Source organism: Pelodiscus sinensis, chromosome 1 (assembly GCF_049634645.1).
Source record: "Pelodiscus sinensis isolate JC-2024 chromosome 1, ASM4963464v1, whole genome shotgun sequence".
Classification (NCBI taxonomy): domain Eukaryota; kingdom Metazoa; phylum Chordata; order Testudines; family Trionychidae; genus Pelodiscus; species Pelodiscus sinensis.
In genome coordinates, this window is record NC_134711.1 from 118452748 (window position 1) to 118477190 (window position 24443).

The 24443-nt window shown below is 42.1% G+C and overlaps 1 protein-coding gene across 1 annotated transcript in view; it reads left to right on the forward strand.

Annotated features, from left to right (window-relative positions):
• The window catches only part of GYS2 (glycogen synthase 2), a 63189-nt gene that overhangs the window by 5169 nt on the left and 33577 nt on the right, over positions 1 to 24443 (forward strand). Inside the window, exons 2-5 of the mRNA XM_006127656.4 lie at positions 4844 to 5025; positions 7964 to 8155; positions 9680 to 9865; positions 23148 to 23292. Coding sequence (XP_006127718.1) covers positions 4844 to 5025; positions 7964 to 8155; positions 9680 to 9865; positions 23148 to 23292 — 705 coding nt within the window. The remainder of the gene's footprint in view (positions 1 to 4843; positions 5026 to 7963; positions 8156 to 9679; positions 9866 to 23147; positions 23293 to 24443) is intronic.

Sequence of the window (24443 nt, forward strand, 5' to 3'; positions counted from 1 at the left end):
CGCGTAACTCGGGGACTGCCTGTAGTCAATGGTGGGTGAGTCAGTCCCTTGGGCCTACCCTAGACACAGGTTTTGCACAGGTGTGACTATTTTGTGTTATGGTTACAACCTTTTTAAATCAAATAGTTACACCAGTACAACTCCCTGAATGGAGCCAGTTATACTGGCAAAAAGGTGCCTTAGAACAGGGTTTTTCAAACTTTCTTTCTCAGGACCCAGTTGAAAAATAATATTGTTGATGCCTACAATCCAATATCATTTTATCTTTTGGCTAGAGTGTGGGCTCCGGGGTGTGGGAGCAGGCTCTGAACTGGGACATGGGGTGGGATGTGGGCTCTGGGATGGAGCAGGGAATAAGGGCTATGGGGTGCAAGACAGGCTCAGGGCTGGGGCAGAGGACTGGGACATGGGCTTGCCTCTGGTGGCTCCTTGTCAGCGGCACAGTGGGGGTTTGAAGACAAGTTTCCTGCCTGTCCTGGCATCATGAACTCCACAGCATCCCTAGAAGCATCCAGCAGCAGGTCAGGCTCTTAGGGAGAGGCACGAAAGCGGCTCCATATGGCACTTCCCATTGGCTGGGAATTGGTCAGTGGGAGTGTGGAGTCAGTGCTTAGGGTGGAAGCAATGCAATGGGCCTTGGGGCCTTCCCCCCCTAGGAGCCAGGCCAGCTGCTGGCCACATCTAGGGCACTGTGCAGTCTGCAGTGCCAGGATGGGCAGGAACCCTGCCTTAGCATCTCCACTGGTCACCCTACAGTAGGGGTAGGGAATCTTAGGCCCATGGGCTGGATGTGGCTCTCTGCTTGCCTGGATCCGGCTCTTGAGGCTCAGGGCCCCCCCCATCGTTGGGAAGCCCACGCTGGCGCTCCAGCCTCCCTGATTCCCCTCCCTCCCCCGGGGATGTAGCACACGCAATCTACTAGCCTGGGCCCCCCTAGGTTCTGGTGGGCAAGGGGAATGTAGGGAGTGTCTTTCTCCTTCTCAGTTGGGGGCCACAGTGAGGATTTTTTTCCGCTTCTCACTTATGTCCAGCCCCCGACTAATTTTTCTGTGGATGAGAGGCCCTCAACCCAGAGACGGTTTCTCACCCCCAGGGGCAGACTTGCCTGGCAGGATACCGGGAATTTCCCGGTGGGCTGTCGTCTGAAGGGCTGTGTGATGGGGTGATACGGCCCCGCACTCGCGGCCGGACCAGCGTGGACATGAAGCCAGGGCCGCAACTGGTGGCCTGGCAGCAAGAAGCGGGGGACGCGCTGGAGCAAGCAGTGTCCACCGTGGCCGGGAGTAAAGGGGGCGGGGTGGGTGTGCCTGAACGCTGCCACAGGGGGCAGGCTGGACATGAGGAAACATCCGGATGCCACGTTAAGGGGAGGACCAGGGCATGACGCAATGCCCGGACACCACTGCGAGGGGTGGGGTGAGGAGAGGAGAAAGCGGGCCCTTCAAAAGGGTACCGCCAGTGCACAGTGGGGGGAGGGAAGGAGGAAGGTGAACAGGAGAGGAGCGAGCCAGGAACCAGGGACTCGGGGAGGGGCTGAGAGGAAGACCCGTCGGTAAGATGCCAGGAGGAGGAAATGGAGTGAAAGGAAGTAGTCCAGGACGGGGCCGGAAACAGAGGCCTGCGGACTGGCAAGTTGAGGGCTGCAGCCCCACCAGTCAGGACAGGGACAAAGGGTCCCTGTATCCTTAGGGTCCTGGGGTGAGGCTCGGAGAGAGGGAGGGCCCGAGCCTCCCTTTCCCACTGAGGACCCCCCCCCCCGCCCGATTGAACCCGGATTCCCCGTCACGGTTGGCGCAAGTGGCCGTTAATGCCAGGGGTATCCAGAAGCCCTAAAGAGGGGTCCCGTCCCTGCTGGTCTGACCAGGTTGGGGCCCTGGAGGGAGGGCAAGAGTAAAGAGATGGTCCAGAAGACGTTCCAGGCAAGGGCATGGGGACCCGTGACCCCCTTACAGGCCGGCTGGTGGCTGCTGGAGGAGGAGGGGGATAAACACGGCAAGCCGCTCCTGGGGAAGGGACACACAGGGGTGACATCATGGGGAGGGCCATTCTCAACCCATTTCCTGGGCCCATTTTGATTGCCAGTCCGCCCCTGCTCATCCCTGCCCTACAGCAAGGTGACTTGGTGCCTGACATTCTGCAACCAGTAGTAGGTCACGACCTGCAACTTTGCCAACCACTGCCTTAAAACAATATAACTTATTCCCATACCCTTACAGGAATAAGCATATCACCATAAGCACAGGTTACAACAGTACAACTGTATCTACAGTTGGGATTTGTACTGCTTTAACTACATCGTTATAGTTAAGAGATGCAACTCCTGTGTGTAGACGAGTTAAAAATTCTCTCTCACGCACTCTCTCAGCTTGCAAAGTGAGGAACACAGTCTGTGATAGTGTCACCACACAGGATACAAATCCTGATGCATATTAAATAATCATTGTATAGACCACTCGCTACAGGATTGCTTCTTATGTTTATGGTCCCAGTAACCTGTAAGGGAAAAATGGGGGCTGGTTGTATCTTTATTTCTGCAGCTTTACCATGTGAGCTATAGATTTGTTTTTTCCCCCCACTGAGACAGTTTTGAATATGGAGCAAAAACTTTTATTTGCATTTTGATCTGTTTTAATAATTATGTATATTATGGAATTTTAGCTGCATTGTTTTTATTGTAAGACTTAAAATGATATGGGTGATGGAAGTTTTTTAAATTTATGATTCTATGAATCTTCTGTCCTTCCGCTGTTTCCTTGTTTGTTCTCACAAGGTGGACTATTTATTTAAAAGAACAGGATTGTAATGGAGGGGCTAACTTTAAAATAGGCGCATAAAACTTATAAATGCAAACTAGATAATTGTTATACTTTTTCCATAGATTCCAAGGCCAGAGGGAACCACAATGATCATCTAGTCTGCTCTCCTGTATAGCATAGGCCACTTGCCCAAAACAGTTACTTGAGCAGAACTTTTAGAAATATCCAACTTCTGCAGTGTAAATTGTTGTAGTGGTTAATTGCCTTCACTGATAACACAGTAGAGCTTGCTTTCAGTCTTGAAGTTCACAATAGATAGATTTGCATGTGTAAAGGCCTGTTCGTGTGCCCATCAGCTGCACATGCATTTTATAGGGCACAATTTTAAAACGGTAGCCTGCTGTTCAATTCCACAGTACTGATGGGGAAATCAGATTTGGCAAAATGTTTGCTGCAGATGTCAGCTGATTCATGTTAATGAATCATGGACCTAATCCTTCAAAGAGCTAAGCAACTCAGCTCCCATTGGCTTCATAATAAATGAAGGCATGAAGGGTCAGATTAGCAAAGTACCCTTTCAAAAATCTGGCCCTTATTATCTAGAAAAAGTCACAGAATTTGGCCTTCATAATGATCTTTGGGCTTTAGTCACTGTTGAATTACTTCCATTTAACTAACTCAGTGGAGTTATGCCAGTGTAAGATTAGACTGATGTAATGGTGTATTTGGTCTCTTGCTTGTATTTTATACCTAGACTTTGACTCCTATCTTCTTCCACTTTCCTTTCCATATGCTGCATCTAAACACAGTACTTTTGATCACCTTGTCCTGGTATTGTGGAATTCCCTCCCTAAAATATGTGCATACCTGTTTCATTTTTTTCATTCTAGTGATCTGTTAACTAAGTTATTTATTTGCGAATGGGATATTCTGTTCTATTTGGTTAGCATGTTACTTGTTTATGTAATGTATAATATACCAACCAGTGAAAGATGTTGTAGACATTGATATCGGTGAAAGAGTTATGATGGAATACAGTGCCTTTTTTTAAAAGACATTACTTCAAATCCAACTCGGATCAGTATCAGCTAGAAATCATTACTGCCTGATGCTTTCCAGTGGCTTGTGAGTAATAAATTGGAGGTTGCCAGTCAAATTCCCAATGTGGAAGGCAGCTACATCACAAGGAATTAGTTTTTAAAATGACAACTGCCAAAGCAAAAAGCTTACCTGTCCCCTATCTGCAAATACTAGATTAGGCAATAGAAAATATATGAATGGAAGATTCAAATTCTGTGCCTTGGGGGCCAATCTGAAATTTCCAGGGATGTACAGATCCCAGATTTTTATTGTGTCCTTTATCTAGATAAGGGCGAGCTAGACAAAAGTCTGAGAATAAGCACAATGCGCTGATTCCACATTAGTGGGCATGACATTCAAAAATAGAATCTAGCAGATAACAGTTGAGTGAAAATTATACTGTATCCACGTAGAACTTTAGAGAGATCCTATATAACAACCCAAGTGATATTTAGCTAACTCTCCCATGCTTAGGCAAAGTGCTATGGGATTACAACTTAATTACCACATGAGGACTGCATGTCATAGCATCCCATTTTTAAATATAGGGGATGAAATTCTGGGCCTATTGATGTTAATGGCAAACCCCCTCCTACTCCCATTTACTTCACTAGGGCCAGGATTTCACCCAGAATTTTGAAAATGAAAAGTAATTACACTGGAAGTGTCCCTGACCCACACTACCAGAAAAATGAAACAAAAAATAGGACTGTGTAGCACTTTAAAGACTAACAAGATGGTTTAATAGGTGATGAGCTTTTGTGGGCCAGACCCACTTCCTCAGATCAAAAATCTGAGGAAGTGGGTCTGGCCCACGAAAGCTCATCACCTATTAAACCATCTTGTTAGTCTTTAAAGTGCTACACAGTCCTGTGTTTTTGTTTCAGCTGCACCAGACTAACACGGCTACATTTCTACCACTACCAGAAAGATGTAGACCTGGAAATGAATTTGGTACCAAATGCCCATCTCATCCTGATGCTTTTTTAATTTATTTTCTTTTACAGTTGGTGGCATCTATACTGTGATCCAGACAAAAGCCAAAATTACTGCTGATGAATGGGGTGAAAATTATTTTCTGATCGGTCCCTATTTTGAGCAAAACGTGAAGACTCAGGTAGAGGTGTGTGAGCCGCCAAACCCAGCAATTAAGAAGGCAGTGGACACATTGAAAGGTCAGGGGTGTCAGGTAAATGAGATCTGCCACTGCTCTCTATGGCAACTAAGCTGATGCTGAAGAGATTACAGTTTTGGTTAATGCTCTTGTCGTTCCACTTGACACTGTAGTCCTGGTCAATGTTCCAAAAGGAAAGGCTCAGAGCCATTAACTCAGCGTTAGAGTAGCAAAGTCAATTCATTAAAGGTTATTTTTGAGAGAGAACCAGTTTATCCAATTACATGTTTTAAGAGTCATTTATCTGCAAGTCTACTTAATTGGATTAATGACTTACTTTGCCAGTCCCTAAATACAGTGAGATTTCAGTAGACATAATATGACCTTAGGCTGACTGAACTGTTGTGTAATTCTCTTACTGCATTTGGCCTTCTCTTGCTGATGAATAAACTCTAATAGGGAATAGCATTTCACCACACTATGATCTTGCTTGTCTAGCAAGCACAATGGAAGATTTGAAAGCTAGACATAACTTTTTTATTTTTTTTATATGCAACTGAGAGACAGAACCTGCTTTCTAAAGCCAGTGTAGCCCTGGAAATAGTGTGGTGCTCCCTCCTCCTCATTTTAATATGTGTTGCATTAATTTTATTTCCAAAAAAGAAAAGGAAAATAGTTTTGTGATCAGTGCACAAAACAGGGAGCTAGTGGATCTGGGTTCCATTCCCTCTTCAGACAAATGTGACCGAGCATACACAGGACATATCTTCCAGCAGATCTGTGTGTCAGTTTCTCCAGCCATAAAATAGAGATAATATTGCTTCACTTCCTTCACGCGGGTGGTGTAGATTCTTTTCCTTCCAGTGCATCAGCAGCAGACCTGCTTACTAAATTCCAAACAGTTACATCTGTGCGAACCACTTGACAACAAGGGTGTTGCACAAGAATAGGAGAGGGTCTAACGTGGCCTATAGAATCTTTACGCTCCAAGGGAAAAAAATTTGCCTCTCAGATTCCAGGTGGAGTATGCAAAGCTGTTAGCTAAGAAAAAAAATCCCTTGATTGTAAACTCTGCAAACTTGACCTTGAAAGCATCCAGAGTCAATAGATTTGCAGCCCCTTTATGCCATTTTTGCAAAGCCAAATCTTCAGAGTCAAATCAAGCTATAATACATTTGATATTTGTAAGGAATTTGGCAATTCTCAAACAGAAGTCTAGGGTAATGTTCCTAATGTTGCTGCTGCTTCTGATTTTAGTGTAACTTTTCATAAAGTTAATGATTTACCAAGGATTCTAAATATATACCTACTACTGATTTACAAAGACATGCCTCTGCCATCTAGCAAGCTCTCTTTGAATGGACAGTAATTGCAAACTTTGAGGCCAGATTCATTTCTGTGCTCCTGATGCTTTGACCTGTCTTGAAATGCAAAATAGCTGTAAACCCAATTTAACATGCCAGTTATGCCAGGTTTACCTCTGCTTTGTATTGCTGGAGTAGCACAAAACAAACCATACTGATGAATGTGTTCCTGTTATGTCAAATTTAGTTTTTGCCTTTTAATAATGACATTGTAGTTTCTCGTATGTTGGAGTATCCCAGTAATCGCTATATCTAGGCTCCAGTGCTGTATGTCAAACTGATCAGGGCCCTCAGGAATTTATATAAGGAGAGAATACCGGAAGGGCCGGACCCTCATTTACATTAAAGTCTTAATGTAGGCATAAATTACATTGACTCACTTTGAAACCACTTTGCACTGTCAGAGTGTTGTAATGGGGCCTTTCGAGGTAATGAGGATGAGGCTATAAGGACTCCTCTGTAGTTTTTGTACTGGCGTAACTGTTTTGGTTAGACAGGTGATTATACTGGTACAGCCCCTGAGATGGACACAATTATACCAGCATAAGGTATCTTTTTATACTGGGATATCTTATTCCCCTTTTCTGTACAGGAATAATTATGCTATTGTCACGTATTTTAATATCACTGTGAGTGCATTCGCACTTAGGCCATGTCTAAACTATGATCTATTTTCGAAAGAGGATATGCAAATTCAATGGGAATTTGCATATCTTCCAATTTCACTTTAGAAAGAGGATATTTTGAAAGTGAAAGTAGTCTGGAAGCGGTTTTTTCGGGGGGGAAAACCCTTTTTAGAAAAAAACGCTCTTCCTTAAAAAAATGAGGTTTACGCAGTTTTTTCGAGAGGATTTTTTTCCCCCGAAAAAAATGCTTCCAGACTACTTTTACTTTCAACAGATCCTCTTTCAAAAATTAGATCGGAAGAAGATATGCAAATTCCCATGGAATTTGCAAATCCTCTTTTGAAAAAAAACTTAGTTTAGACGTACCCACAGTGAGGGCTGTACGGTCTTAACCATCCCAGTTTAATTTAAGCAGTATAACTTGACTGTATAGAGGAGGTCTTAGAGTAAATGAGAATGAATTCTAAGGCTGGTCGTAGATATTTTGCACCATTACACTGCACCTCAAATGCCATTAAGATATGAATAAAAAGGGGGCAGTTATGGATCCCAGGTTCCAATCCTGGAAAATGCCAAGTGCCTGCACCTTTTATTTAATTGGGTAAATGTGATCATCACTAGGGATGATTGAAAGTTTTGTCACTTTGAAATATGAATGACAAATACCATTTTGATAGCAAAAGTGTTCTCTCATTTCTCTTCCCATTTATCCACCAATGGAGCAGTTTAAAAATCTTTCAAACTTCAGTAAAAATATAAGAAAATAAAATTGGAAAAAATGTGGTGGTGAATCCTTCACTCCTCTTCTCCCTTCGCTCCCCACAATGGACTAGCTTTACTCCACACGTTGCAAAGAGAAACCCCAAATATCCATTTTGTGCGCACAGGGATACCTGTGGCGTTCCCAAATGCTTGTGCTTCTACTCGTGAATTTTGGTATCTATGCAAAATTTGCTAGTTCACTTTAGATAACTCCTTGAGAAACTGGCCTTTTCTGCTAACACCTCTACTTCTCATTAATAGGTATTTTTTGGAAGATGGCTGATAGAAGGCAGCCCATATGTGATGCTCTTTGACATAGGGTCAGCAGCCTGGAATCTGGACAGATGGAAAGGAGAATTCTGGGATGCATGCAACATAGGAATCCCTTTTCATGACAGAGAGGCCAACGATGCACTGATCTTTGGATCGTTAACTGCCTGGTTCTTTAAAGAGGTGCTGTTCTAGACTTTACAACAACAGTAACTTCAAACTATGGATGTGAAAGTTAAACAGTGAATACTGTTAAACAATGAGCCCAGGTTCCTTGGTTAACTTTCATGGTTACACGCAGGCTCCTGGTATGCATGGGGAGCCAGCTTAAAAGCAGTGCACACCAGCTTCTGGGGAGCTGCCTGCCCCCCACGTGTAACCATGTAACTTCTGAAATGTACATGATTAAACACACTTTAACACTCCTCATTCAAACCTGGATCTGATCAGGATCCAAATCAATTTTGGAATCTCAGTAACTGCACTCTTGGATATTATACCAAAACCCTAGAAATGAAATCTTCTCCCCTTCCCTCCCCACCCCCTCACTGCAATTGTAAGAAATTTCACTCCTGTGATCCAAATTCATGGCTGTATCTTGTCTCTGATTTCAAAGTGTTCTATTGGCAGCAGTGAAAATAACTTAACATTTCTTACAGGTATTGTCCTATTGCAACCAGGGCCCCTGCCAGCTCTTAAAATAGCTCCCTGCTGGCTTTTGCCACAGCTCAGCCAGCTCTTCACAGAGCTGCGCACCTGGGCCTACATGCTTACTTTCACCTCTATTGGACAGTTTAACTGCAGGCTTTCCATGGAAAGACATGTCTGGAATATGGTGTTATATTCATGTTATTTCCACCCCCATGTTTCCCCTTGGGTCTGTGTTCTTACTAACACCACATATTTTTCCTACCAATGGCCAGCAATCAGACTGTTGGCAAAAACCCAGGGCAACTTACTTTGCAAAGTTACCGGGTTCTGCCTTCCCTTTAAACCAGTGGTCCCCAACGCGGTGCCCGCGGGTGCCGTGGCGCTCGCCGGGGCATTTGTGCACGCTCGCCGACAACCTGGGCCGGCCCCGCCCCCGGCGTGTGGCGCACGGCACGCACCGGTGCCAGGTGTGTGGCGCTCGGGCGGCCCCAGCCCTGGGGCACGCTCGGGCGCGCGGCGCTCGAGCAGCGCCGGTGCTGGCCCCAGGTGCGCGGCTCGGGTGGCGGCGCCGGCCCCGGGCCCACGGCACAAGGCGCTCGGACGGCCCCTGCCCCGGCCCAGGGGCACATGCCGGCGCCGGGTGCAAAGGCATCCCTGTCCCTTGCATGCCCCTGGACGCGCGGCCCCGCCCCATGGGCGCCCGGCGCGTGAGTGGCCCCGCGCCCGGGAGCCTCTAAAGGTTGGGGACCACTGCTTTAAACAATTAACACTGAATCACTCTCTGGGTTTTCATAAACAAATTAGGGTTCTATACATCAAAAGAGAAAATATAAAGAACAATACAAAAGACTGCATTTTTCAGAGCTCCCTGGTGGACCATGGTGCACTGTTTACTTCACAACCCAGCCAACTCTGCTGACTGATCAGGGCTATGGTCAAGTAGAATGCAGTAGGATTTTCTCATTCAGCAGTAAGCAGATGCTTGGGGACTGCTGAGAAGGGAGTGGTAAGCAGGAGGCAGAGCACTTAACATGTGTTCTTTCACGTTGTTTTCAGCTCTCCAGCCAGTTTGATGACACACCCAACTTGATTGCCCACTTTCACGAATGGCAGGCAGGCGCTGGGCTCATCCTTTCTCGATTTAGGAAACTTCCAGTTGCCACAATCTTTACTACCCATGCCACACTTCTCGGGAGGTACCTGTGTGCTGCAAATATAGATTTCTATAACAAACTTGACCAGGTAAGTGTCTGTTGTCTTGTTTCCTCTTTATGGCACTTCCAATAACTTTTCAATGAAGCTAAAGATTCTGGTGTTAGTACTCTTCCTCTCTAAATGCTAACTAAGGGTATGTCTAGACTACAAGCCTCTTTCAAAAGAGGTTTTCATCTAAAATCTTTCGAAAAAGGCTTTTTCGAAAGAGCGTCTAGACTGAAACTACTCCTTTTGAAAAAGCAAGATGCGTTTTTGAAAGCACGCAGGCTGTCTGGATGCTCTCTTTCGAAAAAGCTCTGTTTGCATTCAAGAACGCCTTTTTGTTTTTAAAGAGCACTTTCGAAAAAAGGTGTTCTTCCTTGTAAAATAAGGCTTACCGTGGTCAGAAAAACCGCCGGGTTCTTTCTATTTAATTTTGAAAGAATGTAGCAGAAGTCTAGACATGGGTAGTTCTCCCCACCCCCCAAAAAAAGTCCACTTCCTCCCCCCCCAAAAAAAACCCCTGTAGTCGAGACACACCCCAATGGTCCTTAGCTGCTTCTTTTAACTATCCAGTCTGTAGGTGCTTTGCTTGTTACATACCAACTCAGTTTTCCCTTTGATATTTATATGCCCACTACCTCTTTTTGTCCCCCCCCCCCCCTTTTAATTTTGGTTCTGGACATCCAACACTCCAGTCATCTGAAGAAGTGGGCTGTGCCCATGAAAGCTCATGATACCATCTACATGTTTTGTTAGTCTTTAAAGTGCTACCAGACCATTAGTCTGTACAGGATAAACTTAAAAAACAACAAACTCGGCTACCCCTCTGAAATCATTAAACTATGCAGCTCCTGGCTTTGGTGACTGTGAACACTAGCAGTGCACAGTTATTCCCTCTTGTATGTTCTCATAGGGTGGGCCCATATTAGAAGTACATTTCCACAATTTCAAAGCTTAATACATTGTATTAGTCAAGTCATTAGGTATGTGAGGCCTGATTCCAAATCCAGTGAAATCATGTGTCTTTTCATTGGCGTCAGTTGGATCAGGCCTGTACTGAGGAAAACAGAAAACCCTCAAACTCCTGGGCTAATCAACGGCCCAATCCACTGACTGGCTATAATAATACTTCTCATCTGAAGCTCTTAACAGTTTGAGGATATTTTCAAAGGCACAAAGGTCAGTTAGGGCATGTCTACACTGCAGCATTATTTTGAAATAATTTGTGTCATTTTGAAATAACAAGATGAGCATCCACACAGCAAGCCCTTCATTTCAAAATAACAGGCTTCTTATTCTGTAACAATATACTCTTTTCATGAGCAATAACACCTATTTTGAAATAGTGGTAGAATGGATGCTCCACGGCTGCTATTTTGAAATAGCTCATCCCCAGGGCGACAGTAATTACTCCCCGGTACTTCCTGGGATTCTAAATCGAGGTAGCGCATCCACGTTAGGGGAGCCTGCCTTGGACTAATTTCAAGTCTTCTCTGTAGTGTGGACATGCTATTTTGAAATAGTTATTTTGGGAGTTATCATTCCAAAATAGCTTATTCCGAAATAAGCACGTCATGTAGACATACTCGAAGGGGCCCAACTCCCACTGAAAGTCAGTGCCTTTGAAAATCTCTCCCTTTGGGTCAGTGAGGCAACTGAGACAGAGGGATGTTGAGGAAATTGGTTGAGATGTCCTGTAGCCAACTGAGTAGTTGGTGGCACCCACATAGCTGGGGTCTAGTCTTAAAGATGATGCTTAAGTTGCTGTTGTTTACAGCACTTTTTATCAGTGTAGGGATTTAGAAAAAACTGTATAGTACTGTCATCTCTGTGTAATGACATTACAACTGGGTTCCTATTATAAGGCTCATTTTGCCTTCTTCCAACCTGCCCTTGATCTCCTGTAAGTCAAAAAGAAATCTGTATGATCTCAAGTTTTTAGTGTTAAATCTTACTGGCAGCTAGAATTTTGTTCTCAATTTTTGATTTAATCTTAAAATCAAATTAAGGACCTATTAAAAATATGTTTCTTGATGATGTCTAAATACAGTGTCAAATGGCATTTGTTTTGTGTTCCCATCTGGCAAACTTATGCTATCACATTACAGCACAAAAGTGAAAACAGAAGTGGAATTTTGTTGCAGTTCTTTGCTATACTTGCTGTTTAGAACTGTAGGGATAGGCTGTGATCTACACTGTTCAAATGTGGATAGAGAGTAGGGATGTAATGGCATAGTTGATTAACCAATAAGCAAGAGCTTATAGGTTAATTCTATAGACTACACATATTTCAAACCCCTCCCCACCGCTCGAGCCAGTCTGGGACCTACCCCTACTGTGACTCTGGATTTAAAGTGTATTAGGAGCCAGATGGGCAGACAGCCCTGCTCAGTTCCGGCTTGTGCTGTGTCTAGGAGCTCAGACCCGCCACTCCCTGTGCCCCATCCCCTCTCCCCCCAGTCAGCTGCCTCCATTATCAGAGGCAACAGCAGGGGCAAAAGGCAGCCAGCCCGCAATGGGAACTGGTTTTTAAACTCGCTCTCCTTGTGGACTAGCTCCATGCCTGGTATCCCACACTGCTGCCTCTGCATCAAGGCAGCAGTGTGGAGTGGCAGGAGACTCCTCAGGAGTGGGGCTGGAGCGCCCTGGTTGCTGGCCCCATCCCTGGGGACTACAGAATAGTCAGGTAACCAATAAGAATTCATGAGGTTAATCGACTATTCAATTAATTCAATTTAACATCCCTAATAGAGAGAGAAGTTGATTTTGAGGTTTTTTTTATGCATCATTGTATGAAACATGCCAAATCGCTTTTCAAAATCCTGTTCTTTATGAACGTCTTTACTAATTCTTGGACCTAAACATAAAGAAAGTGCCCGACTATCCTCATACAAGTCTGTTCACTTGTCATATTGCTGCGAAATAAGCCAGCTGATAGTATGCCAAAAATTAATGAAGTGCCCTCCTCTAAAGTCTGTACTACTTTTCAATTCTCTGTATCATGGAACTGTGCATCTTTAACCGTAATACCTTGTAAACATTTTAATTTAAGACTTGCGTTCTACTGCAATACAAGTTTGTAAAAGAACAGCAGTAAAAAGCAAACTTTTAAAAAATTCTCTTTCCTGTGTTCTCCAGTCAAAGCCATGCTGTCTACATCAGACTATTTCTGGGTAGCAGTATACCTTTTTGAAATCCCATTCATTGTTATGATATAGAGAAATACGTCTCTGAGTATCTTTTATGTATTAATATCATCTCTCAAGCTTTTATCCTTAATCTCTGCAAATATACTTTAATGATTGAGCCTAATGGAATTCCACAGCTCATTCCTTTAGGCCCGACACAAGGCAGGTTGACATTTAATGGGTACTGATGCGGGAAGTTGCGCCAGGCTGTTACACGCCTGTTTCACAGACACTTGCAGTGCATTAAAGCGCGTCCTGACAAACCTTAACATTTACTAAGAGATCAACTGTCTTAATGAGAGCATCTCTGGCTGTAAAAAGGTCAGCCTGGCCCAAAAGCCAGATGAGAAGCATAAGGGGCTGATCTGGAGCACACTCATTAAATGATACAGATAGGCAGGTCTTCAGAGGATATTCTTGCTGCTGTTTGACCTTAGTAGCCTACTACTGAAAGACAAGTGATTTGTCCAGTGATAAGACTCTCCAGGGCTTTTTAGTGTTTAACCTTTGGATGAGACCATATACTTTTAAAGGGCATGTCACTTTTTTTCCCCTTTCCAAAGTACAATGCATAGTTTTCTGTTCCAGCTGGATTGTGTGTGAGATTTAAGCTCTGTTTGATCAGTGTTTCTTGGAAGGAACTTATTTTTCTTCAGCTCTGAGCACAGTATCTGAGACAGGCGGGAGGGGAGAAGCTAAGGGTGCATGTTATTCCATAAATAAGTATCTTATAATGCAGAGGTGGTGCTACAATCTAGCAGAGCCTGGGAATGAGCGGACCTGCTTAGTGCCTGCAGAAAAAGTGAACCTCATGATACAACACTCAATGCAAAAACACAAGGATAGGTTTCAGGGAGGTCCAAAGAGAACCCTGCTCCACCCTGATCAAGAGGCACTGTCAAAGAGCCAATGTGCAGTGAGGAAGGAGGGTTTAAATGATGAGACACACAGGATATATGAGCAGGGACAGGTTTCAGAAGACACAGCGAGAAAGGCAAGGCTATACTTGGATTCCTATTTGAATATACAAAGAAACAAGCGGCAAAGTGTTTCTTTCTTTCTTATGTACATTTGGCAGGTAAAAATGCCTCATAGTCACATTCTTAACAAACCACAACAAATGAATGCAAACATAAACACAAACCTAAATGGCACAAATGCATAGCCTGATGTAAGCCCACTGAAGTCATAGACTTACACCAGAGATGAATTTGCCCCAAGTTCCCTACATTTGGGAATAAACCTTAGCATCAGGAATTGTATAAAGCAACGTGTACAGTTACGGACATTTTCCCCATCATCGTTGTAAGCAGATGGGGAGGTTGGAATTGTGAGGGCCAGCCAGGGGGTGACTGTAATTCAGGAGTCTGATTGCAAGTTTGTTCTGCTTGAAACAAAGCAGCTACTAAAGAGAATGTAACAGATCTGTGAGTGACCATATGCTGGCGAATTAGTCTAAGTACAACTATACCACCTTTAGCTGGCCCTAATAGCGTATGAGGTATGGTAAAGAAAAATAGAGCTTAGCTGGTATGCCTTTGCTTGCCAGCCTACCCAGGTTGATAGAATGAGCCCAGAGGACCATTGGCCAGTCCTAAAGGTGATGAGCTAAAGTTCTAGATTCTGGTCTCAGGTCCACTAGTGTAAATATGTCATTCCATTGAACTTGGCAAAGTCGCTCTGGATTTGTAATGGGGTGACTGAGAGAATCTGTCTGTAATAGTGGAGATTAGACCTGTGCTTTTATGAAATTAGAAGACTGTAATTTCAGTTCTCATTGTCTTATGTGGGCAATCAAAATGGAAATTCTAACTTATTCTGTTTGCTTTAGCTTCTGTAGTATTCAGGAGAATTTTTTTAGACATGTAAACAGTGATTTCATTCTATATGTTCCACAGAGAGAGGTCTTGCCTAGACTACACCATTTCCTCAGTGAGAGAAAGAATAAGGGTGGTGGTTCACACCCACATAAGGGCTGAACTTGTCATTCATTTTGGATGCAAAGCCGTGAATGGGCCAAACTCCTCTCTGATGTAACTGCCCCCCTTGTCCTTCTAGCTTGCAGTTGGGTTACATGGCTTGGGAATTGGTCACTGGATAATAAGCCTTTCACTTCTCAGTCACAAGTTCCAATCTGGTCCAGGTCAGTACAGACCTAATACCTGTTGCCATCTGACAGCTGTTTAATGTCAGAGTGGAGCCAAATACATATTTTTTTCACTTGCATTCAAGATGATATTTGAATAACACTTGTTGAGAGGGAAATAACAAGAAGAGAATTAATGGGATTTCATTAATATAGCACACTTTTCCTCTGTAGCTTTTATCAGCATCTCTGCTTGGGAGAATGAAGGGGTCAGGGACAAATAAAAGCTTGTGGGTTTTTTTATTATTATTATTTTTTAATGCATTCAAATCTAGTCAAGGTCAGTTATCACCAAAGATTAGGTTCCGTTAGCTGTTCGGTGAAATGAGTAGGGTATTCTCAGTCTGGCTGCCGAAAGATAGCTGGCCATGACACTAACTGTCACTTTTTAACAGTGGCAGCAGAAAAGCCAAGGATTCTCCATACTAGTGGAGAATAGGCTAGTGAGCATCTTTTAAGCCAGGGTGTGTGTGTGAAGACTGTCTCCTTGAGACCCTATTTTACCACTCAAGATTTCTCTCTACGAGTGGTAGAGGGCCCCCTTGGTGTCCTGGGCACTGGCCCCAGTGTTGCCAGAACTGGAGACCTCCTAGTCTATGGTCAGGGGTTGGCTGGACTCAGTGGTACTCCCCCAGTATTTGGGAGGTACAGAGGTGGGCAATCCCTACTAAGTGCCCCAGGAAGTAAAAGCTGCCCTGCCATCTGCCCCTCTTTTGTATCATGAGTGGCTGCTGTAATAGGAAGCACCCTCCCACCTGTCTGTGGTCCCTCTCCCGTTTGAGGGGTTGGGCTTTTTATTCTGGTGGACTCTGCCCTCCCTCCCTGGAGTTGGCATAAGCATGCACCTTTTGTAATGTCTATTGATTGCTTCCATGTATTTCCGGGGATACAAAGCTCCCCATCAGACCTAACAGAAGCCAATGGACAGAAGGGCCAAACTTCTTTCTCATACTAGCAATGATCCTTTCACAGTAGGTTTGTGGAGCACTGCCTAAACAGCATTGGCAAGTCTGTTGGCCAAGTCTCCAGTGCTAGCAACTAAGCCCCTCTTGCAAGTACTGAATATTCACCTCAGCGTTTTATAGCTTAAAAATACTGCATATGGAAAAAACTATGGTCTGACTCTCCACAGTCTTGCGCTTTGTAGTTATTTACATGGGTGCCTACGAGGGGTGTAAAACTATTCTTCTGATCTGGCAGCTTACTTATGTCAACCCTGCATAGTTATAAATGAGTCTTCAAGTGGATAGTTGGGCATAATGTCTAAAGCAATGCACTGTACAGTCTCAGTTGAAACTAACTGCATGTAGCATTTTTGTTGGCACCATAACAGGCCCAGTTCCAATTTCTCTTTATTGTGCTATTCCCACTCACCATTGAGCTCACCATTATGCAGAGTTGATCCACTTGATCAGAAGAGCAGCTAATGCAAATCTGACTTAAGCCAGGCTGTTTATTTTGTTGTTCTTTAGTGCAGCTAAGCTACAGAAGGAGGAAAATGCCTACTATTTGTCATACATGTAAGATGGTAAATGAGGAGTTAAATTTGACAGAAGCTGCATTTTTAATATATCTTTAGTTCTTTTTCAGCTTCATTCAGTAGCATACCAGAGCTGTTGTGTTCTTTTTCCCTGAGTGAGAAATGAAGAAGGTTCTACTCCAGACTCTCATTGGGAAGAGGGTTTAGTATATTATGATTGATTGGGGCATCAGGATTCCTGTTCTGTCACTGACTGTTTCCAGTTCTGCCTCATGTACTCTGTGACCTTAGGCAAGTCACTTCCATCAATTTTTTTTTTAAAGCCAGAAGGGACCCTTATGATCATTTAGTCTGATTGCCTGCATAAGAGTGTTCAGAGAACCTTTCCCACCGTTTTCTGGATCCAGCCCATAACTTCTGTTTGAGCAACATCATCTTTTCTAAAGGTACCTGGGATTGATTTAAAGACTGTAAATAATGGGGTTTCTCCACATCTGCAGATTAATTAGCCATTGGTACAATTTCTCACTCTTTAAAATGTTCACCTTATTTCTACTCAAGTATAACTCCTGAACCTCTTCTTGCATAAACTAATTAGATTGAGCTTCTTCAGTCTCTTATGCATTCCAGACCTCAAATTGTTCTTGTTGCTCTTTTCCAAACTCTTTGCAGTTTGTCAACATCTGTTTAGAAGCATGGATAGCAGAACTGGAAACTATTCCCGTAATGGTCTCTTTTTAATGTGGCTTACAGAGGTAATACCTCATTACTCCTTCCTGATAGTCCCTGGTTCACACATTCTTGGTCATGCTAACTGTCTTAGTTACAAACAAAAATTCCACGAAGTCAGACGTGCACTTGAGGCAGCATGGTGGCAGACATTGCAGATTCAGAATCATCGAGTTTATGGCCAGATGGGACAGATCAGACCATTTTGTCTGATATCCTGTATATCGCAGGCCACCAGCACAACCCAGTGCCCACGCACCCAACCCAAAAACCGAAATGATGTATCTATTTACATGGTCCACATCATGTTATCTGAGCAGCTCAGAATTACTAATGTTTAATAATGATTAATAATCCATTTAGCCTTATAGTACCCACATGAAGTAGGAAAGTACAGCTATCCCCATTTTACAGGTGCAAAAGAGAAACACTAAAAGACTGTGATTTATGACAGGTCTGTCAGGATCTCATTGGCAGGGCTTGATACTGATCAGATGTCCCAAGTTCCAGCACAGTGCCTTAGCAAGAAGAGTAACTTTTTTTCCACTTCAATAGAATGTGTTTTTGCACCCTGTGTATCAAATGATGGTTTGGAGGGAAGCCATATGGAGATGTGGGAATACAGCTATGCACACTGCAATTGGCTTGTGCCGAAAAATTCTGGTTCACCTTTCAAACCCTCATCCAAACACTGGGGATGTCCAGATTAAGGAGTGTGTTTTACACCTATCTCTACTTCATTCACATCAGTAATGCATAAAAAGATTTAAAATGGCTTCACTTTTTCCAGTCATACATTTGTCAACTTGGCATTCTACTGAGCGCATGATGCTTTTGCAGAGCCCACAATTCCCCTAAGAATTCAAAATGATTTAGGAAGTATGATCTTGTTTGCTACACTTCTATACAGTCAATGCATGACACACACAGAATGAACCCTGTCATTGCAAAAAGAATGATGCTGCTAAAATAGAAGTCTGGTGAGAGTAACTGGATTCAGAGTTTTGCCTCAGCTCTTAGAGTCAGGGTCCAGCTGTAAAGTTAGATTTTTGGATCTAGGTCCAAACTTCCCTGTAGTTTGGAAGTGTTTGGATTGGGATTTTTGTTTGACCTACTACAGAGACAAAGGCTTGATCTAAACCTATACATTATGACAATACTTCCCCAGATTTCAGGTATCTAGCATTTGAGTTTGGGACTTTCAATAACCATGAAGTAGGAGTAAAAACAGAAGTATGTTCAAGTGAAATGGGGGGAAAAAATCTGAGAGGAGATGAGTTTATGAATTTACCTCAAAAAGGCTTTTTTTAAATATAGTCCCTTTATCAATGATGACCGGTGTGATTTAGAATTGATTGAAAACTTCCTGACAAATATTTGTCATTGGGAAACATGTCAGTGTTGACAGATTTTAGCTTTTCTGAAGTGGCATTTCAAAGCTGAACATTTATTTCTAGATCTATATTCAAGTGAAAATGTTTCATTTCAAAAATGTTGATTCATACCAAAATATATCATTTCAAATGGAAATGTTGAATTTAAATAGCTTTTTAATGTCATTTTATAGGCAAATGGCAATTTGAAACACAAAGCTTAGTTTTTGAAGTGATGTTAAATAAAACATTTGGGTTAACTGAAAATGTTGTAAATTTTTCATTTCAATATTTCCAATTTAAAGTTGTGGGTGGGGGGAACTGGTTTTGTAAAAATGTTTGACTTTTAATCTTAATTATTCTATATTTGTCTGAAATTGGAATTTTCTGTGAGTTGGAAAATCTGTGTGTGTGGGAGGGGGGCGTTTCTAACCAGGTTTACTTGCAGCTTTTATCTGACAGCATATTTAATGTCCCAAGGTTTTTCTTTTTTTAAAACTGTTGTTGCTATGACTGAGGATATGTGAAAGTTGAAGGCTTTGGACTTCAAAGGGGACAGTGTTGAACATTGTTGAGCTTCATGCTGATCTAAGAGTACTGATAAAGCTGAAAACTCCAAATGGAACTCAGCAGAAACTACTGACTCTTTTTTTTTTTTTTATTGTAAATTATGCAGCCATGAATAAAACTAGAAATCCAGCACAGGACTCCATGTAGAGGGAAGAAGTTCAAAATTTGGTTCAGGATTGTATGAAACTGAGCCCCAGGGTGTTTTTTCACATTGTGTTCTGTAACCCTTCCTTCATTTTCTTTTGAAATTGAAATGGGTGTTAGAGAGGAAAATTTTTGCCCTTTCTCACTCAAATGTTCTGTTTGAGCTCAATATTAATAAACCAATGGGATCTCAACATGTGCAGAATGAAGTGAATACTAATAAATGAAACAGAACATTAGAGTTAAGAGTGAGGGGATTGGAGAGGTAAAATTTTACCCTTAAAAATCACATGAAGACAAACCTAAAGGAATCTTAGGTCTAACTTTTTCTCTCAATGTAGCTCTTACCTCAAATAGTAGATGGCAGGACTGCACCTGTGCTAATATTCATATTGGCAGAAGAACAAAAACATTCCACAGTTTCCCAGTAGACACTTCAGTTTGCTCTCTCTGTCCTGTTATGTTGTCTCATCACTTAAGTACCAGTCAGCCTGGCCTTCAACTCATCTAAGACTATTTTCTGAAGTCATTAGTTCAGCCTGCTAAGAGGCAGACAATGAGATTTCCCTCTCCACCTTGCAAGTAAGGTCAAAGGCCAGGACCCACCATCTCTGTAAGTAGCAGAAGCTGCAGCAGGAAGAATCAAAGAAAGAGGATGACCTGTAAGAGAAGGAACAATGTGATTAAGAACGATGAAGTCTGTTTCCTTCCTATTAATAGAACTATAGTGATGTTCCATCAAGAACTTAGTCTAGAAGTCATGCAAGAGCATCCAGGGAAAAAAAACCTTTCCCATTTCCAGAAGCTGAAGAATTTGATAGCAGCAAGAAAGGGGAAATCCAATATTGAAGCATTGTATAAAGAAATGAAAGTGAGCAAGAATAGCACCTAATTTTATGGAATGTGAATATTAGAGCTCCTTTGTCATTGATGTGAGAAGTCTTTAACTAGATCTGTTCAAAATATCCCAAATTTGGAGTTTTTAATAAATATTTGTAGCTATTCAATTCTGGTGGTAGGAGGGAACCAAAACATTTTAGAAGAAATATTTGAGACTTTTCATCGACTCTCTATAGTTGACTGAAATTTTTTGACAATCAAAAAATATTATGGTACTGTGAAAGATGAAGATTTGGCTGATGGTTAAATTAATGGAATGGGACTTAGGATGAATTAGGAAATATGACTTCAGTTACTATCAAATTGTTGACACTTACATAGGTCATCTAAAAGCTTGAAACTTGTTGATCCATGACAAAGATCTCTGTTGCTTGAGCAAACTGAATAGAAGATAGCAATAGTAGGTTGTCCTCTTCTATGTGGATCAGCCACTAGCAGGGGATGGTTCATACACCCTGATAAAAGGTTTCACAGATATTTGCTGACAGCAGAGGTATGTTGAAACTCAGACATCTTGAATTCCACTTCAAGAACCTTTTGCTCTGTCCTTTCTAATCTCAGCCTGTCGTAGTCCTATCTCCCACTTCCCTCTCCTCCTTCAAACTCCTTGATTAGTCTGATCCCCCATTCACATTGGATGTCTTGTTAGACAAGATGAAATATGCTAACAATGGGAGCATGAGAATTCTGCATAAATGATATTCTTAATGTCATTGTAACAGCCTTCATCATTTAATAAAATACATGTAAAAGCAGTGTACACATGGTCTTTGCCATTAACCTTGAGAAGGTTACCTTGGCATTCCCAGCAGTGAAAGATAATGTAAGACTAATAGGATTGTATTTTAACTGTAAACCATATAATCATTGACACCTAATTAGAGCTAAGCTTTTTTAGACTACAAAAGCCAAATCTGTACAATGTAGTGGGAAATTAGTGGTGCCCGTTTGAACTCTTAAGCATTGGCTCTATAGTGATCTGATTTTCCTCCAATGCAAATCCTACTGTTAACTGAGCCAATGGCTCCTGCTTCTATCCTCTCATTTTCACAGCAGCCCTTATAATTGCACTGGTAATTTTAGGGACAAGAGAAATAACGTATGTTTATTAGATAGTGTCCCATGTAACAGACTGACTTGTAAGCTGTCCACAGAAATTGCACTGGCTTCCATCAGCCATACAGCCTTCATGCCCATGTTCCATATTATCACCATGATTGAAAATGGAAGCAAAGTATTCATTTGGCTTTGGGGGCATACCTAGATTTTCTGTGATCTCCTTCCCATATACATTTCCTGATGGCCAAACCTGCTGCTCATCCTTTATTCTTTTTTAATTATGTAATCTTTTAAAAAAAAGTGTATTTTAATTTCTTGGCAAGATCTAATTCATCTGGACTTCTAGTAACACTGACACTTCCTTGCTTTGCTGATCAACCCCTTTTTCATTCTGTATTGGCTCTCTGCTTACTCCTAATGTTTCTGAGGTGGATATTCATCCAGCTAGACCTGGAGCCTTTCCCTCCAAGGTTTTTCCCTTTTCTTGGTATGCAAATTTCAGATAATTTTTGCATAGTTGACTTTGAAGAAATTCCAAGTCTCCCCTACTTTTAAATCCTTGAGCTCTTCAGTCAGGCTGATTTCTATAACCAATTCCCTTAATTTCCTTGCCCTTTGAAATTTTAAAAACCATATTTGATTACCTAGTTTTGATTGTTCTTCCATTTAATTGAAACTGACTCCACTCTTGATGACTCAATCCATGGTTATTTCTTAGTCTGCTCTTCTATGATAGCCTCACTCCTTTCTAAAACCAAGTCTACAATTGCATCACTTCTTGCCAGTTCAGTGATGATTTGATGAAGAAAACTGTTGTCTATCACAGCTAAGAATAAATGGGCCTTAACACTATTTATAGCATTTCTTTTTCCAATATATATCTGGGAAGTTAGTTTTCCCTTATGAGACACCCATCCCCATTTCTATTAATTTTAAAGAAATCACTGTTCATACCTGAGTCAGACCTGGGGGTCCACAGCAGAGCCCTAACCCTATGCCAACAGAAGCTCTTTCATAGTCCTTTCCCAAATCCCAACTGGTTCTGTTTAATCCATACTATCACTTCCTATTGATTTATAGTTTCCTGTTTTGTTGCTGTATTATGCTACTACCACCACCTGGAGCTTTGTTCCTATCTCCTCTAAACAGAGCACACCCTTCAATTAGGGATGTAAAGTCCCATTTAAAAAGTTAACCAGTTAAAAGTTACGTTTAACGGGCATCCCCGGGTGGTAGGTCACTCCAGCCTGGCCAGGCTTGCTGCCCTGCAAGTTGCTCCAGTCAGGCTGGGCTGTGCCCACCAGTTAATCACTTACCAGGTAACCACTTAACCCTTTTTAAATCCCTACCTTCAGTACCTGTGTACTTCCCCCAATTATGGGATGTTTAGACCTGAAGTTTTAGTTAAGTCTTTTATAAAACTAGAGTCAGCTACAAGTTTGAATCTGAATTGGAAATATTCCAGCACTTGGGGTGTTTGCTTCTGGGATTTTGATTTGGGATTCTGTAGCAAGTCACCAGATTTGGAATGGAAAGAAAAGAATATACCTTTCAGGTGGCAGTAAATGATATTTGTGAAATTGATGTGACAGAATTTTTAAAGTACTAGAAAATGTCAGTTTCAGGATTTTCTTCTTTTGTTCTTTGAGACCAAGAATTTTACTTTTTCATCTACTGTGTGGTAAATTGTTTGAAGTAGCATATCATAAGAGTGTTTTTTGTTTTTGTTGTTCAACAGTTTGATATAGACAGAGAAGCAGGAGACAGACAGATTTACCATCGGTACTGTATGGAACGAGCATCTGTACATTGTGCTCATGTTTTCACCACGGTTTCTCAGATAACAGCCATAGAAGCAGAGCACATGCTTAAGAGAAAAGCTGGTAAGACTTGAACATGCCTTTCTATACTAACTTCTGACTGATTAAACTGTCCATGATAAGATGAGGCAGACTCCCCTCCTCTTGTGTGTTAAGAAAACAGCCAGAGCTAACATTGGATGTCAGCTGAACTGGTGCTGAACAAATTTTAACTGCAGCTGGAACCGAAGACCTATTAATTTGAGCACCATTTGAATAACTGTGGTTAGCGTTTGTTGGCATTCTAGTTTCCCACCAGACCTGTTAGATTTTATTTCAACAGGTTTATCTAAGCCTCAGGAGCTTTTGTATGTATTAGAACTCTCACGCATGTTCAGCTGAGCTGATGAAAGCATCAGTGGGGAATTTTGTAACTGCATTTACTGACTGTCAACACACACAGTCTCTGAGCTGCTTCGCTTAGATAGGTTGAAGCTCCACCACATGTTACAACACCACTTAGATACTAGTGGTAGACCGTTAGTGTTATAGATGAACAGATACTTTGATTATAAGAAGACCGGGTTAAATTTAATTTTCTTTTCTATGGTAATACTGTCTTTATTAAAACAAGGAGGGAGTGAATAGACAAAACCAAAGTGTGACGCTAGGTAGTTCATTTCATTGCATGCCCTGGTATGTAGAGGATAGGCAAGCTGATACTTCTATCCAGATGTGTCCTGAAAGTACTGACCAAATACTTTGAGAGGACAAAGCTATGCTGCTCCAAATATGGGCATTGATGTTTAGAAAAACCCTGAAAAATGTTTTGGAGCCTATGTAGCAAGTGATTTTTCCAATATTGATTGCTTGGCCATTTCAAACATAACTTTACTAAAATTGTCTTGAACTACATTACAAAATAGCGATCTCAAAAAAATCACTCTGTTTACTTTGTACAATTTTATTTTGAATGAATGCTCATGGAAAGTTTTGGATTGACAGCCCCATAAATTGAAATCCTGTCAGGCCATAAAATAGGTATGGATTAGGAGGTGGCACTGTGATTACTCTTCCGCCCTAATGCCTCTACCCTAACCTGTACAGATTATGTGAATGGGTAAGCCCCTAAAGGAGCCTAGTTTCCAAAAGAAGCAGAGCACCTGCTCTGTGAAATTCCGATTCCTTTATGTCTACTTTTGAACACCCAAAAAATGAAGCGTGCAAAACCAATG